This window comes from Crocuta crocuta, unplaced genomic scaffold (assembly GCF_008692635.1).
Source record: "Crocuta crocuta isolate KB4526 unplaced genomic scaffold, BGI_CrCroc_1.0 scaffold118, whole genome shotgun sequence".
NCBI lineage: Eukaryota > Metazoa > Chordata > Mammalia > Carnivora > Hyaenidae > Crocuta > Crocuta crocuta.
This window is the reverse complement of record NW_027551558.1, coordinates 9026637-9039949: the sequence shown is the minus strand read 5'-3', so window position 1 is coordinate 9039949 and position 13313 is coordinate 9026637. Positions and strand designations below refer to the sequence as shown.

Sequence of the window (13313 nt, the reverse complement as noted above, 5' to 3'; positions counted from 1 at the left end):
GGAGAGACCCAGTTTTACCGAGACCAGCAGTCAGGGATGAAGGGAGGGGAAGAGGAAGATGAAAGAGGAAGAGGAGGGAAGGGAGGCTGAGTGAGTTTCTGTCTGTTCCTCAGTGAAATACAACATGGGTCGGGCTGGGGCTTAAGGACACTGAGGGAAAGAACCACCAAGCTCCTAGCATTGAGGGCCCAGCTGAAGGCGACAATCACGAGCCTGTCATGGTGTACGGTTTTCTCTGGCAATGCTCGCCAACTTGGAAGAAGGAACCCAGAAAACAGATGGTTGGGCAAATTTAGCATTGGGTACCATGGACAAGGGAGCAGGGAACTGAGAATGCCAGTGACAGTATAGTTGAACCATCAAGCAGGACATCATCCCAGGCAGAGAACCATGCTGATCATTCCATCCGCCCCTCCAGATCCCTCTCCACTCCTGCTCTCTGCCTGGGGGACTGTCCTCCATGGCCTGCCTCAAGGGACTCCCTTGTCCTCTGGTTGCCAGTTAGGGTCATGAGCAGGAAGGAAGAGGGTAGGAGGAGAGAGATGTAGGGCATTTGCCCCTCACCTCCACCCTGCTCTCTCTGCCAAGGCTCTGGCAGTGGCTCCCCCTGCACTCACTAGGCGCCAATACCATCAGACCCAGGGTGGCCATCCCTGGTCCTCAAGATCCCTGGGGGCTCCCTCAACCCTGACACCCCTCTGTAAACAGCCCTTTACTCACCTCTTTTGTGTGGGTCAGTGGGGCTTAACTGACTTAGGAAAAACAGACCCAACGAGCCTGCCCAGCAGGAGAGGGTGTGGGAAGAGATAGAGGGAAGAGGGGAAAGGAAGAGATGGCATGGGGAGAGGAATATTGGGATTTCCCAGGTTGAGCTTAAGTTCCTCCCTGGAAGAATAAATGGGGCTCCATGGGCTGGAGAAGCAGCTCATTGAGTGAGAGAAGGGTCCTGGGAGGGGAAGGGTGACAATTCACATTTGCTCCTATGCTGCCCCACTGGTTGGCCAGACTGCTTTTGTTTCTTACACACACATACACACACACACACACACACACACACACTTAAATGAGAGTCCTCCTCTGGTCCCTCTGAGCCCCAGCTACAGCCAGGCCCCATGCTGACAGCAGTTGCAGGTGACCCATTTTGGATTTGTGGCATCTGCACAAAAAAGTTTGATTGGTTCTGACCTGGCTTTTCTGCCAGAAGGGTCCTAGCTCCCAGCAGGCTGCAGGAGGTTCAGCCACTTTATCACATCTTCCTCAGGCCTCCCTAGATGGCCCTTGGGGTCTGGGCAGTCCCCAGCTGATGCAGGATCCCAGCAGGTCTCCCCACAGGAAATATCTCCCCCCACCCTCATTATACATAAAAATTGGCCCTACACATGCCTTTGTAAGTGGTCAGGGCCTCTGTGGCCCAGCCAGAGCAATAGAAATGCAGATTAAATCCTTTTGTGACCCCATTACTTCAAGCTTGTGAGAACTCTGCCCAGACCAAGAACAACTCCCCCCCTTTCCACATTCTTGTGATAGATTCAAGGAAGAAACCACAATTTACTCGCTCTTGAATAGTGACCAGCCTTGGCCCATGGGAAGGTGTCAATATAACAGAGTCTTCTGCAAGTCAATAAGATAATCTCCCCAAATGAGAATATGAATAGCCAATTAAAAACTGTTTACTTCATTTCTGAATAGGTAACACATGCACATAGTTAAAACAAAACCCCAAATAGTATAAGAGGTCTGCAGTGGGTCTCACTCCCACCCCTGCCTTCATGGCCCTGTTCCCCACCAACCACCACCACTTCCTCACCCCCACAAACACACAGAGGTAAGCTACTTGTATTAGTTTCCTCTGTATCGTTCTGGACATCTGGTAAATACAGGCGACTGTGACGACACCAAATAGACATTTAAAAGCTAACATTAACTCAGCACTTAACAGCGTGTTAGGCACTTTACAAGTGTTAATGCATTTGGTCCTCACGATGGCCCCAGAGGTAGGCCTTGTGCCCACTTGAAAGAAAATAAAACTGAGGCAAAAAGAGGTTAAGGAGCTTGCTTGAGGGGCTGAACCTGGCAATTCACAACGGAGGAAATTCAAACGATCATATGAAAAGATGCTCAGCTACCTTAGAGGTCAGCGAACTTAAAAATGCAAACACCAACAGCGTCTCATTTTTATCCGCCTGTGAGCAAACTTTGCAAAAGGTGGTAAGCTTTCAGCATGTAGAGGCGGGGTCTGGCACCCTCATGCTGGTGGGAGCATGAATTGCTCTCAACTTTGGGGAAAAAAAATTGGCAGAATTTATTGGGGTTTAATATACACATCTTCCCAAATATAAGGCTAGGTGTACACAGGCATGCGTTGCGGCACTATTTGAGAAGCAAAAGTATTCTGAATATTCATGAAGGGGAAAATGGGTAAACTACAGTACATTTATAGCAGGAAATACTATGCAGCAACTACATAAAATGAGACAGATCTATATGTATTGGTTTATGATGTCCACAATTTTTTTTTAAGAGAGGGAATGGGGGAGAGGGACAAGGCAGGGGGGAGGGGGAGAGAGACAGAGAAAGAATCTTAAGCAGGCTCCATGGTCAGCATGGACCCACAACCTGAGCTGAAATCAAGAGTTGGACATTCAACCAACTGAGCAACCGAGGCGTCCCTCCACAAAAAAATTTTTAAAGCCACTTGCTAATAATTTTTATAGTAGACATATATTTTTGTATTTGATATTCATTTATATATCTGTATATTTTAACAAACATCCCTTATACGTGCCTTTGTTTGAATTATGTCTGTATGAACATGCAGCAGTGATTCTCAATTAGAGTGATTTTGCCCTTCAGGGAACACATGACAATGGCAGAAGACATTTTTGTTTGTTGCCACTGGGGAATGTTAATGGCATAAATGCTAAATATCCTACCGTGCACACAGGACTGCACCCTGCCCTGCAAAGAATTATCCAAACCAAAATATAAATAATGTTGAAGTTGAGAAACCCTGGCGTAGAGAAGGGAAAAAAATGGAAAAGCATGAAACTGTTAACAATGAACCCTTTTGTTACTCATCATATATGTTTGACTTCTTATAATGGGTAGTTATTTTGACCACTAAAAGTTATCCTATAAAAGCAAAAAAATAATGCTCAATGTTTATTGTGTTGGCAAAGCCAATGATCAAATAAGAGTCGGGGAGACTGTTTACCAAGGAGACATGAGGGAGCAGGGGTGTGAGGGGAGGTGGTGAGAGCTAGAGGCCCCAGGGGGTGGGTGGGGATGCCTTAGAGCCTGGTCCTGACATTAGAGCTCCCTTGCATAGCCTGAAGAATCCCAGGTCTTTTGCAAGCTGAATAAGGTCCTACATAAATGTCCTATGATTAGGCATAACCCTTGTTTCCATTTCATAGGCTGGAGTAAACCATCTTATAGTCAGGCAGTAGGGAATCGCAAAATCTCACAACTACACTTCTCACTGGTCTGCTGAAAGTTGGGTTGGTGGGTGTTTCTTAGCAAAGAGTGGCCAGTGAAGCTGGAAAAACTGGCTTAAACCACAAGTGAATTAAACAGGATTCTTTGCAGCAGGCCTAATCAGAGCCTTTAATATGCTAGAATGTGCATCTCCAACACAGAGTTCATCAAATGCAGGACCTTCCAAGTTGTTTTTAACTGACAGCATCTCCTGAGAGTAGGATTTTGTGAATTACACTTTGGGAAATAATAATTTAGTCTAATCAGTTTTACTGATGAGGAAATAGTGGCCAAAAGAAAACATGAGGAAGGGTGCCCAGGGGGCTCAGTCAGTTAAGCATCCAACTTCACCTCAGATCATAAATCTCATGGTTTGTGAAATCGAGCCCCGCTTTGGGCTCTCTGCTGTCAGCATAAAGCCCACTTCAGATCCTCCATCTCTCTCAAAAGTAAATAAATAAACTTTAAAAAATAGTAAAACAGTATTAATGTTGTCTTTTTAAAAAAAGGAACCGTGACTGGCTGAGTTGGTGGGTGGGGTTCCATCCCAGAACACCTGTCTTCCAATCCAATGCTTTTTCCCTAGCATTAAACAGCTAACCACAGATACAAATCAACGATAGATTCTTGGGGAACATTCCTAAGATTTACAGATTTTTTTTTTCCAATTTAATTTGGAGGGGTTGCACTGGAGGTAAGAGAGAAGAGAGTAACACTGGGAACCCTTCGAAGCAAAACCCACCTTTAAAGAGGATCAAGACGTTTCTGGCCTCAGAATAGAGACCATTTTTTTCTTGGTGGTGGGGACACCCACAAAGACCAAAAGTGCTCCTGTGAACCTGTGAAGGAATGCTCTCCCAGGTCCTTTGTTTTCTTCTTTTTTTTTTTTTTAAAGTTTGTTTGTTTGTTTATTGAGAGACAGAGACAAAGAATCCCAAGCAGGTTTGAAGCTGACAGCCCCCCACTCCTGATGTGGGGCTCAATCCCATGAAGCCTGAGATCATGACCTGAGCTGAAATCCAAAGTTGGGTGTTTAACTAAGCCACCCAGGCGCCCCTCATTTTGAAAATATAACCTGCACAGAACAGATGGAAATACCTGGGGCTTCAACCCTCCCCAGTTTTCCTCAAATTGACCTCACTGGGCCAGAAGCCCTACACAGCTGATTCTGTATATTCTGTCCAAGAAGCAAATTGACTAAAATTTACTTGATCCTATTATATGTCAGGCCTCTACAAGGCACTAAGGATTCAAAGATGAATAGAGCGTAATTCTTTCTCTGAAAGGATTCTCCATCTGAAGGGAAACACAGATACTGCATGGAGCCATGGTAAGATAGGGCTGTACTGACAATATGAACAAAGTCCTACCAGCTGATGGAGGGCAGTGTTTACAAAGCCTTTTGAATGCCCACTTTTTTTTATTATTAAAAAAGTTTCTTTTAATGTTTATTTATTTTTTGAGAGTGAGAGAGAATGAGCAGTGAAAGGGTAAGAGAGGGGAAGACAGAATTGGAAGCAGGCTCCAGGATCTGAGCTGTCAGCACAGAGCTTGATGCGGGACTTGAACTCACAAACTGAGATCATGACCTGAGCCAAAGTCAGATGCTTAACCGTCTGAGCCACTAAGGCGCTCTGAATGCCCACCCTTCTAAGAAGCTTGCACACCTTAGCATGTGGGCTATGGGAGCTATGGAAGATATGTTCAGTTTTAAAAAGAGAACTCTGGCCCAGGTACCTTCAGGGACTCCATTTCCCATTATCAAGTTACCTTCTTCTTCCCCCTGTTTTGTTTGGGGCAAATTACGCTCAGAGACTAAGACTGTCTTTATAATTAACTTAACATAGTTCACTGAGGGCATTATAATTTATAATATGCCAATAGCACACAGGATGTCCCTTCATAAGTCAATAAAGAAATAACATACTTCAAATCAATGAGAAGTACAGGATTGTTTCAGGCAAAAGGGGGATGAAAGAAACTGTTGAGGTGTGCCTTTCCACAGTGAGTAGAGTCAGTCCTTCAAACTAAAAGCTAGGTAGCAGCTGCAAGCTTAGGTTCCACGCTGGGGCACCAGTACTGGCAGGAAGGTGGGCTGCTTCAAAGATTATCACTCCAGGGACCACTGAATGGATTGTACCAGTGCCTAATAGTGCCAAGGCTGAAACAGATGCCCCTTAAGACTGCTGCGCGCTTAACACCATTGCTGACCAAAAGTAGCCTCGCTAGGGCAGCAAAATTGTCTCAAGATCTTCAGAGAACTATTTAGATCAAGAAAGAGTAGCCTTCCCCAAACTGAACGCTCTCGAGTTGTTGACCAAACCTCTTAGTTTTTAAAGTCCGTCAGAAGATGGACACCGCTGCTATTATTACGGTGTCAATGACATAATTGTCCTCTCCACTCCAGGTGCGAGAGTTCAGTAAGTCCTAATACCCAACTTCAAAACAAGTTCAAACCACGAACAATTTTGTCCAAAACAAACTTTTTAAAACGTGGATTTGAAATCCTAACAAGTCAGTACACAACACAACTTGGTTAGTAACCTCCCAGTGTTGCCAAGCCCCTCACTCCACATCACCAAAGGCCGTGACCCTGGGAAGGGTCCTAAATCTGGTCCTATCCTTCTTCCCCACCTCGGTCCCACCTTAGACCTGGACCACATCACCGGTAATGACTACATCACCTCAGCACCGCTGTAACAGGAAATCGATGCTAGGACTGCGGGTAGGTTGTAACCAAGTTCTTACAGACTGGGCCAATGCAACAAGTTCGCGATGGCTCACACTGCCCCGCCAACCGGCACAACAGTTAACACGGTGGTCTTTAGGAGCCCGTTCCTAAATGTAAATCATTTGAGGTCCAGCAATTTCTTGACATACTCGGCCTTAAAGATTTCCATTTAGCAGCCTCTACGTAGAGAGCACAACTAGCAGGAAAGACGCACAGGAATAAGGTTCAGCAATCTCTTGACATACTCGGCCTTAAAGACTTCCATCTAGCAGCCTCTACGTACAGAGCACAACTAGCAGGAAAGACGCACAAGAACTCCACTGTGGTCGCCCCACCCAATGGACGAGTCCTCGGAGCCCCACGGGCGCAAAACGAACAGCACCAGCCTTAGTTGAGACGAAAGCCTACATCTCAAGAAAAGACCGCACCCACGGTTCCGGGGCTGCGCAGCGGAGGACGGGGGTGAGATACACGCGTGCGCAAACTTTCCCATTTCTCCCCGCCCCCGGCAGAGTCACGTGAGTGGGGCGGGCTCCAGGACTGAAAGAAGCGGAAGTCTGACCTCTGGTGGCGGGGGAAAAAGCCCACCCCCGGAAGTCACGCCTCTCTCCGGAGCCTGCTCCCGGAAGTGTTGCTGTTTGTAGCGGGTGTGATGGCTTCAAGGTTACTTCGCGGAGTTGGATCCCTGGCCGCGCAGGCCGTCAGGGCCCGCGGTCCCAGTGGAGTCGCCGCAGTGCGCTCCATGGCATCTGGAGGTATTCGGCCCGCCTGACGTGTTAGGGACTGGCGCCGTTGCCCCCCCGGGGTGGTGCTAGAGCAGCGAAGGGGGGGTGGGCCGTTCAGCTCCTCGGGGCGCCAGTGACCGCTTCACGGCCCGCAGTGCCTCAGTCTCCGCGGGCGTCTCCGTGGTATACCTGACTGCCTCTGCTGCCGCCCACCGAACGACCCCCGCTGCGAAAGAATTCTAAACTGAGATGTCGGGTGACCTTGGGGGATGGGTTGCAACCGGGATGTGGAGGGGTTAAGCCGCTTTTCAGGTTTGCGCTCACCTCAAGTTGAATGAACCCCATCCGACTAGAATTGATTTGCTTTTAGAAAAAAAAATGTGTAGAAAAATTGGCCTCCTTGGTTGAAGGAAGAAAAAGATTACTCTCTGCTGCCGCTTTTGGGGATCATGACAATGGTCCTTAGGGGACAGGACAACGTGTATGAGTAGCCTTTAGAAGCTTGTAAACTATATGTAATCATTTATGGATGTGCATTTTTCCTCCTGATAATTCAGACAACATCATAATTCATGTATTTTCCTTTAGGCGGTGTTCCTACTGATGATGAGCAGGCGACTGGGCTGGAGAGGGAGGTCATGATGGCTGCAAAGAAGGGACTGGTGAGAAACTCCTTTTCCTGTCTTTGGAGTTCATGGTCTTGGATGGGATCAGAGCAGTATCCTCTCTGGTAGCATTTAAGTTAGGAAACCTGACTTGTGGGAACAGTAATACCAGCCTCTGGAGGGTAGGGGTCATTTGGCTTAATGGCTTATTCTTTTTCAGGACCCATACAATATGCTAGCCCCAAAGGCAGCTTCAGGCACCAAGGACGACCCTAATTTAGTCCCATCTATCACTAACAAGCGAATAGTGGGCTGCATCTGTAAGTACCTCATCACTGTTTTCTTGTACATTTGTTTAATATATTCTCTACAGGATGTCAGTAATATGTTTCAAATCTTTTGTGCGTATGCTGTTGTGTGTAAAGGGGATATGTGTGTAAATGAGTCCCCTGGTCCTTTAAAGCTTCATTAACCTAAGTAGGTTATCCTTACTGTAAAGAGACATAGAACACTAATACCAGCTCATTGGAGATGCAGCATGAAGGAGTATTCATCTAGACGATATTTATTGTACTTCCTCTTTGCCAGATACCATTTTAGGCACTAGAGGTATATACTAGAAGGGAATGCACTTTGGGATTCTACATAGGCAGAGGAGCTACTAGAACCTAATAGTCACTCTGATGTGAGGTCAGTTTACTCAGATAAACTCAGGGCCTCATTTCTTCAGCTGCAAAATGAGGAAGGAGAGAGCTGAAACCGATCTCTTCAAGATGTCAACCATAACTTTGTGTCTTAGAGGTGTCTGAGGAAGAGGCTAGTATTGAAAGTCTCCACTTCTGGTTGGATGGCCTTCAACCACATTTTCCCTTTCAGGTGAAGAGGACAATAGTGCCGTCATCTGGTTCTGGCTGCACAAAGGCGAAGCCCAGCGGTGCCCTAGCTGTGGAACCCATTACAAGCTGGTGCCCCACCAGTTGGCCCACTGAGCCTTTGCACTAACTTACTCAAAATGTGCTGTAAAGTTTCTTCTTTCCAATAAAGACTAGCCATTGGCTCCTTCTCCTATAGTTGGCTGGTCTTATTTCTATCCTGTATTTTTGGGGAGGCATGGATTCTTACTTTGGGAATAGCTATCTGTTAAGATTAGCTTGCCATCCATGTGCTTGGGTATGCGGAGATTGACAATCCCGTAATACAATGATTGGGACCATCTGGTATGGGGAAAGGATAGGCTATGGAGTCAGGCTGACTTGACTTGTAATATTGGCTCTGTCATTTAGCTTTGTCACTGGGGCATGCCTTCTGAGGGTAGGTTACATCTGTAAAAAAAGGTATATACCTTGTGAGATGTTAGAAGTAAGAATAACATACATAAAGAGCCCAGCAGATGGCTCACAGTATTTTTATAAAAATAGGGTAAGCTTGTGACGAGAGTTTTGGGGGTTTGAAGTCTTGGGATTCAAAGCATAGGTCATGGGGAGATCATCAGCAAAATCCGGAATATGAGACAATTCCAGAAACTAATGACCACATTCTTCAAACAAACTGCAGTGCGGGGAGGAAAGAAAGGTAGGGAGAACCTATCAAGTGAAATGGGAATGAGGGAGATAACCAAGAGCAAAGCATGGACCTTGTTCAGATCTCAGTTTGAAAAAAATGGCAACGATAAAGAAAACAAATCAAACAATTTTAACTCTGGATATTTGATATTTAGGAATTTATTAAATTTTAGATGTGTTCATGGAATTAGCTTTGTGCTTTAGAGATTCGAGGTGAGGTACTTAGAGGTGAAGTATGTCTGGGATTAGCTGTAATACTGGGAAGAAAAGAGGAATTTGGGGTATGACTGACCCATTGTGGCCAGGTACAAGAGGGGTCATTATTCTACTCTTATGTATGTTTGGACTTTATCATAATATTTAAAAATAGAGGGTGAAAGAAATGTTTAAAAAGTCCAATTCAGCTACTTTATATTTGGGACATCTTAAACAATTAAGTTCTGAAAAGCTGTTTGTAAAATAGAGCTGGTACCTTTCCATTTTTGTTAGGATTAACCACAGAGGTGGCTTTAGTTATTTTCTCCACAAAATTGGTTCAAATTAGGTCTTTGAGCTGAATGAGTGATGATGGGGAACGCTGAAGAGAAAAGCCCTTTCCCCTAGTCTTGCCTTACTTCCTCTTAAAGTATAGATTAGTCAAAGCTACTGCTTCCATTCTATGCTGTCAGTCATTATCTTTTATTCCCAGGAAATGCCCGGAACGTTTGTCTGTCATTCAAGGCCCTTTCCTTTGGGAAGGGGAATACCTAGATAGCCATCTATTAAATCTACTCTTAACCCTCCCGTCTCAAATAATGTTTGTAAACAAGAGTTTACCAGCAACTTTATTGTGAAGATTGCCCTGGTACTGCCACTGCCCTCCTGTCTGGCCTGCCTGCTGCATTCCCCCTTCCTTTTCCACGGTCTTCCTTTCCGGTCAAAACTCAAGAATCTTAAGAGTGAGCTTTTGACTTTCCATGACATTCATCTTCTCTCTCCCTCAACTTTTACCTTCCCTCTTCTGTACTTTTTAAAATTGTAACCAAGTCAGGGCGCCTGGGTGGCTCAGTTGGTTAAACATCCGACTTCGGCTCAGGTCATGATCTCACAGGTCGTGAGTACAAGCTCTGTGTCGGGCTGTGCTGGCAGCTTGGAGTCTGGAGCCTGCTTCAGATTCTGTGTCTCCCTCTCTCTCTGCCCTTCCCCGCTTACACTGTCTCTCAAAAATAAACATTAAAAAATTTTATAAAATAAAATTGTAACCAATTCTTGGGGCACCTGGCTAGCTTGTCGGTGAAGCATGAGACTTAATCTCAGGGTTAAAGAAGGAAAAATCCCCAGTACATGTCGACTGTGATAGGCAGAATAATGCCTCTTCCCCCAGCCCGCAAAGATGCCCATATCCAAGTCCCAGAACTTTGAATATATTAGGTCATGTAGTAAAAGATTATTAAGGTTGCATATAACCTTATATTTGCAACCTTAAGAACCTGATATTTTAAGGTCAGATCATTTTTATCTGACCTTAAAATAGAGTATTCTGGATTACCCAGGTGGGCCCCAAAACGAAGGGTGGTGGAAGGGAGTCTGAGGGAGATGTGACTATTGGAGGATAGTCAGAGAGAAGCAGTATTGTTGATCTGAAGATGGAAGAAGGGGGCTACAGGGCAAGGAGTGCAGCCTACAGAAGCTGCTAAAGGCAAGAAAATGATTCTCCCCTAGTCTGCAGAAAGAAATGCAGCTCTGTTGATCCCTTGGTTTCTGCCCAGTGACCCATGTCAGCCTTTTTTAAAATTTTAAATGTTTTATTTTTGAGGCAGAGAGAGAGACATACACAGAATCCAAAGCAGGCTCTAAGCTGTCAGCCCAGAGCCTGACACAGGGCTCAAACCCATGAGCGTGAGATCATGGCTTGAGCTAAAGTCAGAGGCTTAACCGACTGAGCCACCCAGGTGCCCCTCATATCAGCCTTCTATAGAACTGTAAGATGTTTGTGTTGCTTTAAGGCACGAAGTGTGTGATAATTTTATTATGGCAGCAATAGATCAGAAAACTCAACTACTGCCTCCTGAGTTAGTGGGTTTCAAGGTTAGCTGCACATTAGAATCACCTGGGGAACTTTTACAGCTCCCAATGCCCAGATCACACCCAGACCATTGGAGTGTCTGAGAATGTGATGCAGACTACAGAACTCTGAAGTTTCCCAGGTAATTCCAGTGTGCAGTCCAGGCTGAGAACCTCTGTTTTGGGCTAACCACGTAACTGTGAGCAGCTCTTTTCCTTGCCTCTTGGTAACTAGGAGCCCTAGTGGCAGATAGGAAATATAATACCCCAATAGGAGTACAAACCTTTGCTTTTAGGTAGAAGTGGACTCCATCTAAACCTCTGGCTGTTTAGCAGCTTAGAAATTAGATCCCATCTTCCTTCACTAGGGAAGAATATAAGCCTCACTCTGATAGTATTTATTAAAAAATCTGCAAATACAGAATAAAGAATTTGTTTCCTGGAATGATTGAGTGTAAGTTGCTGATCTGACGCCCCATTACACTTCAGTATGTGTTTTTTTTTTTAAAGACATTCTTTTATTTTAAGTTTATTTATTTACTTTGAGAGAGTGTGTGAGCGGAAAGGGGCAAAGAGGAGCTGTCAGCACAGAGCCTGACTCAGGGCTTGAACTCACAAATTCGTGAGATCATGACCTGAGCTGAAACCAAGAGTCAGAAACTTAACTGACCTGAGCCACCAAGGTGCCCCAAAGACATTCTTTTATACACCTACAATATGACCATCAAAATCAGGAAATTACAACTTAAATGTTTTTACCATTTAATCTTTAGACCCTATTCAAGGTGTGCTAAATGTGCCTATCGTGTCTTTCATATCCAGTGCAGAATCACATGTTGCCTTTGGTCTCCTCCCCTCTGGAACAGTTCCTCAGTCTCTCCCTGACTCTTGTGACCTTGACACTTGTGAAAATTACACCAACAACGCGGGTTGGTCTGATGCTTCCCCATGATCAGATTCAGGGTATGTGAATCCAAGTGCTCTTGGCTACGAGCACTGAGGAGACACTGTGAGGCATATGATGTGACCGTGTCCCACTGCAGATAGGGTTCACTTTGCTCACCTTATGTCTGTCAGGCTTCTCCACTGTGCAGTTGCTCCTTAATTATTAATAAGTATCTTATGGGGTAATACTTTAAGATAGTAACTTGCTCTTCACCAAAACTTTGGTTAATTTATATCAGCATGGGCTCATGCTTTATTATATTCAGTGTATTATAAGTCATAACTGTTATTTAGCATCTGATGTTTAATTTGTTCCAAATTTGGCTGGTAGGAGCTTCTTCAAGTTAGCTCCTGTGGCCCTTTGACATATCCTGTCACTTTTTGAGCACTTCTTTTATTTTCTGGCACAAAATGTGCTAGGCTCATTTTCCAGGCTCTTTGTAAACTCATGAGGTAGGTACTATTATTATCACTCCCATATTAGAGATGGAGAACCCTAGGAAGAGGATTATGCAGCTAGCTAGTTGTGGTGGCAGAATTGTGGATCCAGAACACTTAGCTTGAGCCTGAGCTCTTTCTCCACCCTTTTGAAGTAATTTTAGATTTACAGAGAGATTGCACAGAGTTCCTACTTACCCTTCACCCAGTTTCCCCTAAGTTAACATAGCATGATGACTAAACCCCAGAAGTTCACACTAGTGCAGTGCTCTTTACTAATTTTGCCAGCTTTCCCAGAAAGGTCTTTGTCCAATCCAGGACATCCCATTGCATTTTGCTGTCATACCTTAGTCTTCCTTCAGTCTGTGACAGTTCCTATGTTTCATAACCTGTCACTTTTGGACAAGGGGACTGGTCCATTAACTTGTAGAATGTCCTCAGTTTGGGTTTGCCTGTTTGTTCTTGGCTAGATTGAGGTTATGTGGGAATACCAAATGTGACACTGTACCCTTAGTGCATCATATCAAGAGACTAGGGGCATCTGGGTGGCTCAGTCGGTTAAGCATCCAACTTGAGCTCAGGTCATAATCTTGTGGTTCGTGGGTTCAAGCCCTGAGTTTGGCTCTGCTGACAGCTCAGAACCTGGAGCCTGCTTCAGATTCTGTGTCTCCCTCTCTCTCTGCCCTTCCCTGCTTACACTGTGTCTCTCTCTCAAAAGTAACGTTAAGGGACACCTGGGTAGCTCAGTTGGTTAAACGTCTGACTTCAGCTCAGGTCATTATCTCGT

At 45.1% G+C, this 13313-nt stretch overlaps 1 protein-coding gene across 2 annotated transcripts; it reads left to right on the top strand.

Annotated features, from left to right (window-relative positions):
• Window positions 1-6812: 6812 nt before the first annotated feature.
• COX5B (cytochrome c oxidase subunit 5B) lies at window positions 6813-8608 on the top strand. 2 transcript variants are annotated; one of them, XM_077749240.1, is made up of 4 exons: window positions 6813-6963; window positions 7522-7595; window positions 7759-7858; window positions 8415-8608. In XM_077749240.1, exons 1-4 carry the CDS (start codon window positions 6861-6863, stop codon window positions 8525-8527), a joined length of 390 nt encoding a protein of 129 aa, XP_077605366.1. In that variant the 5' UTR covers window positions 6813-6860; the 3' UTR covers window positions 8528-8608. The 2 variants fall into 2 exon arrangements, with proteins under 2 accessions (XP_077605366.1, XP_077605367.1); XM_077749241.1 differs by lacking the exon at window positions 6813-6963 and adding an exon at window positions 7139-7245.
• The last annotated feature ends 4705 nt before the right edge of the window (window positions 8609-13313 follow it).

Coding starts and splice junctions, on each gene's coding strand:
- COX5B (XM_077749240.1), top strand. CDS start 6,861: ATGGCTTCAAGGTTACTTCGCGGAGTTGGATCCCTGGCCGCGCAGGCC. Junction 6,964..7,521: donor GCGCTCCATGGCATCTGGAG/GTATTCGGCCCG, acceptor ATTTTCCTTTAG/GCGGTGTTCCTACTGATGAT. Junction 7,596..7,758: donor TGGCTGCAAAGAAGGGACTG/GTGAGAAACTCC, acceptor ATTCTTTTTCAG/GACCCATACAATATGCTAGC.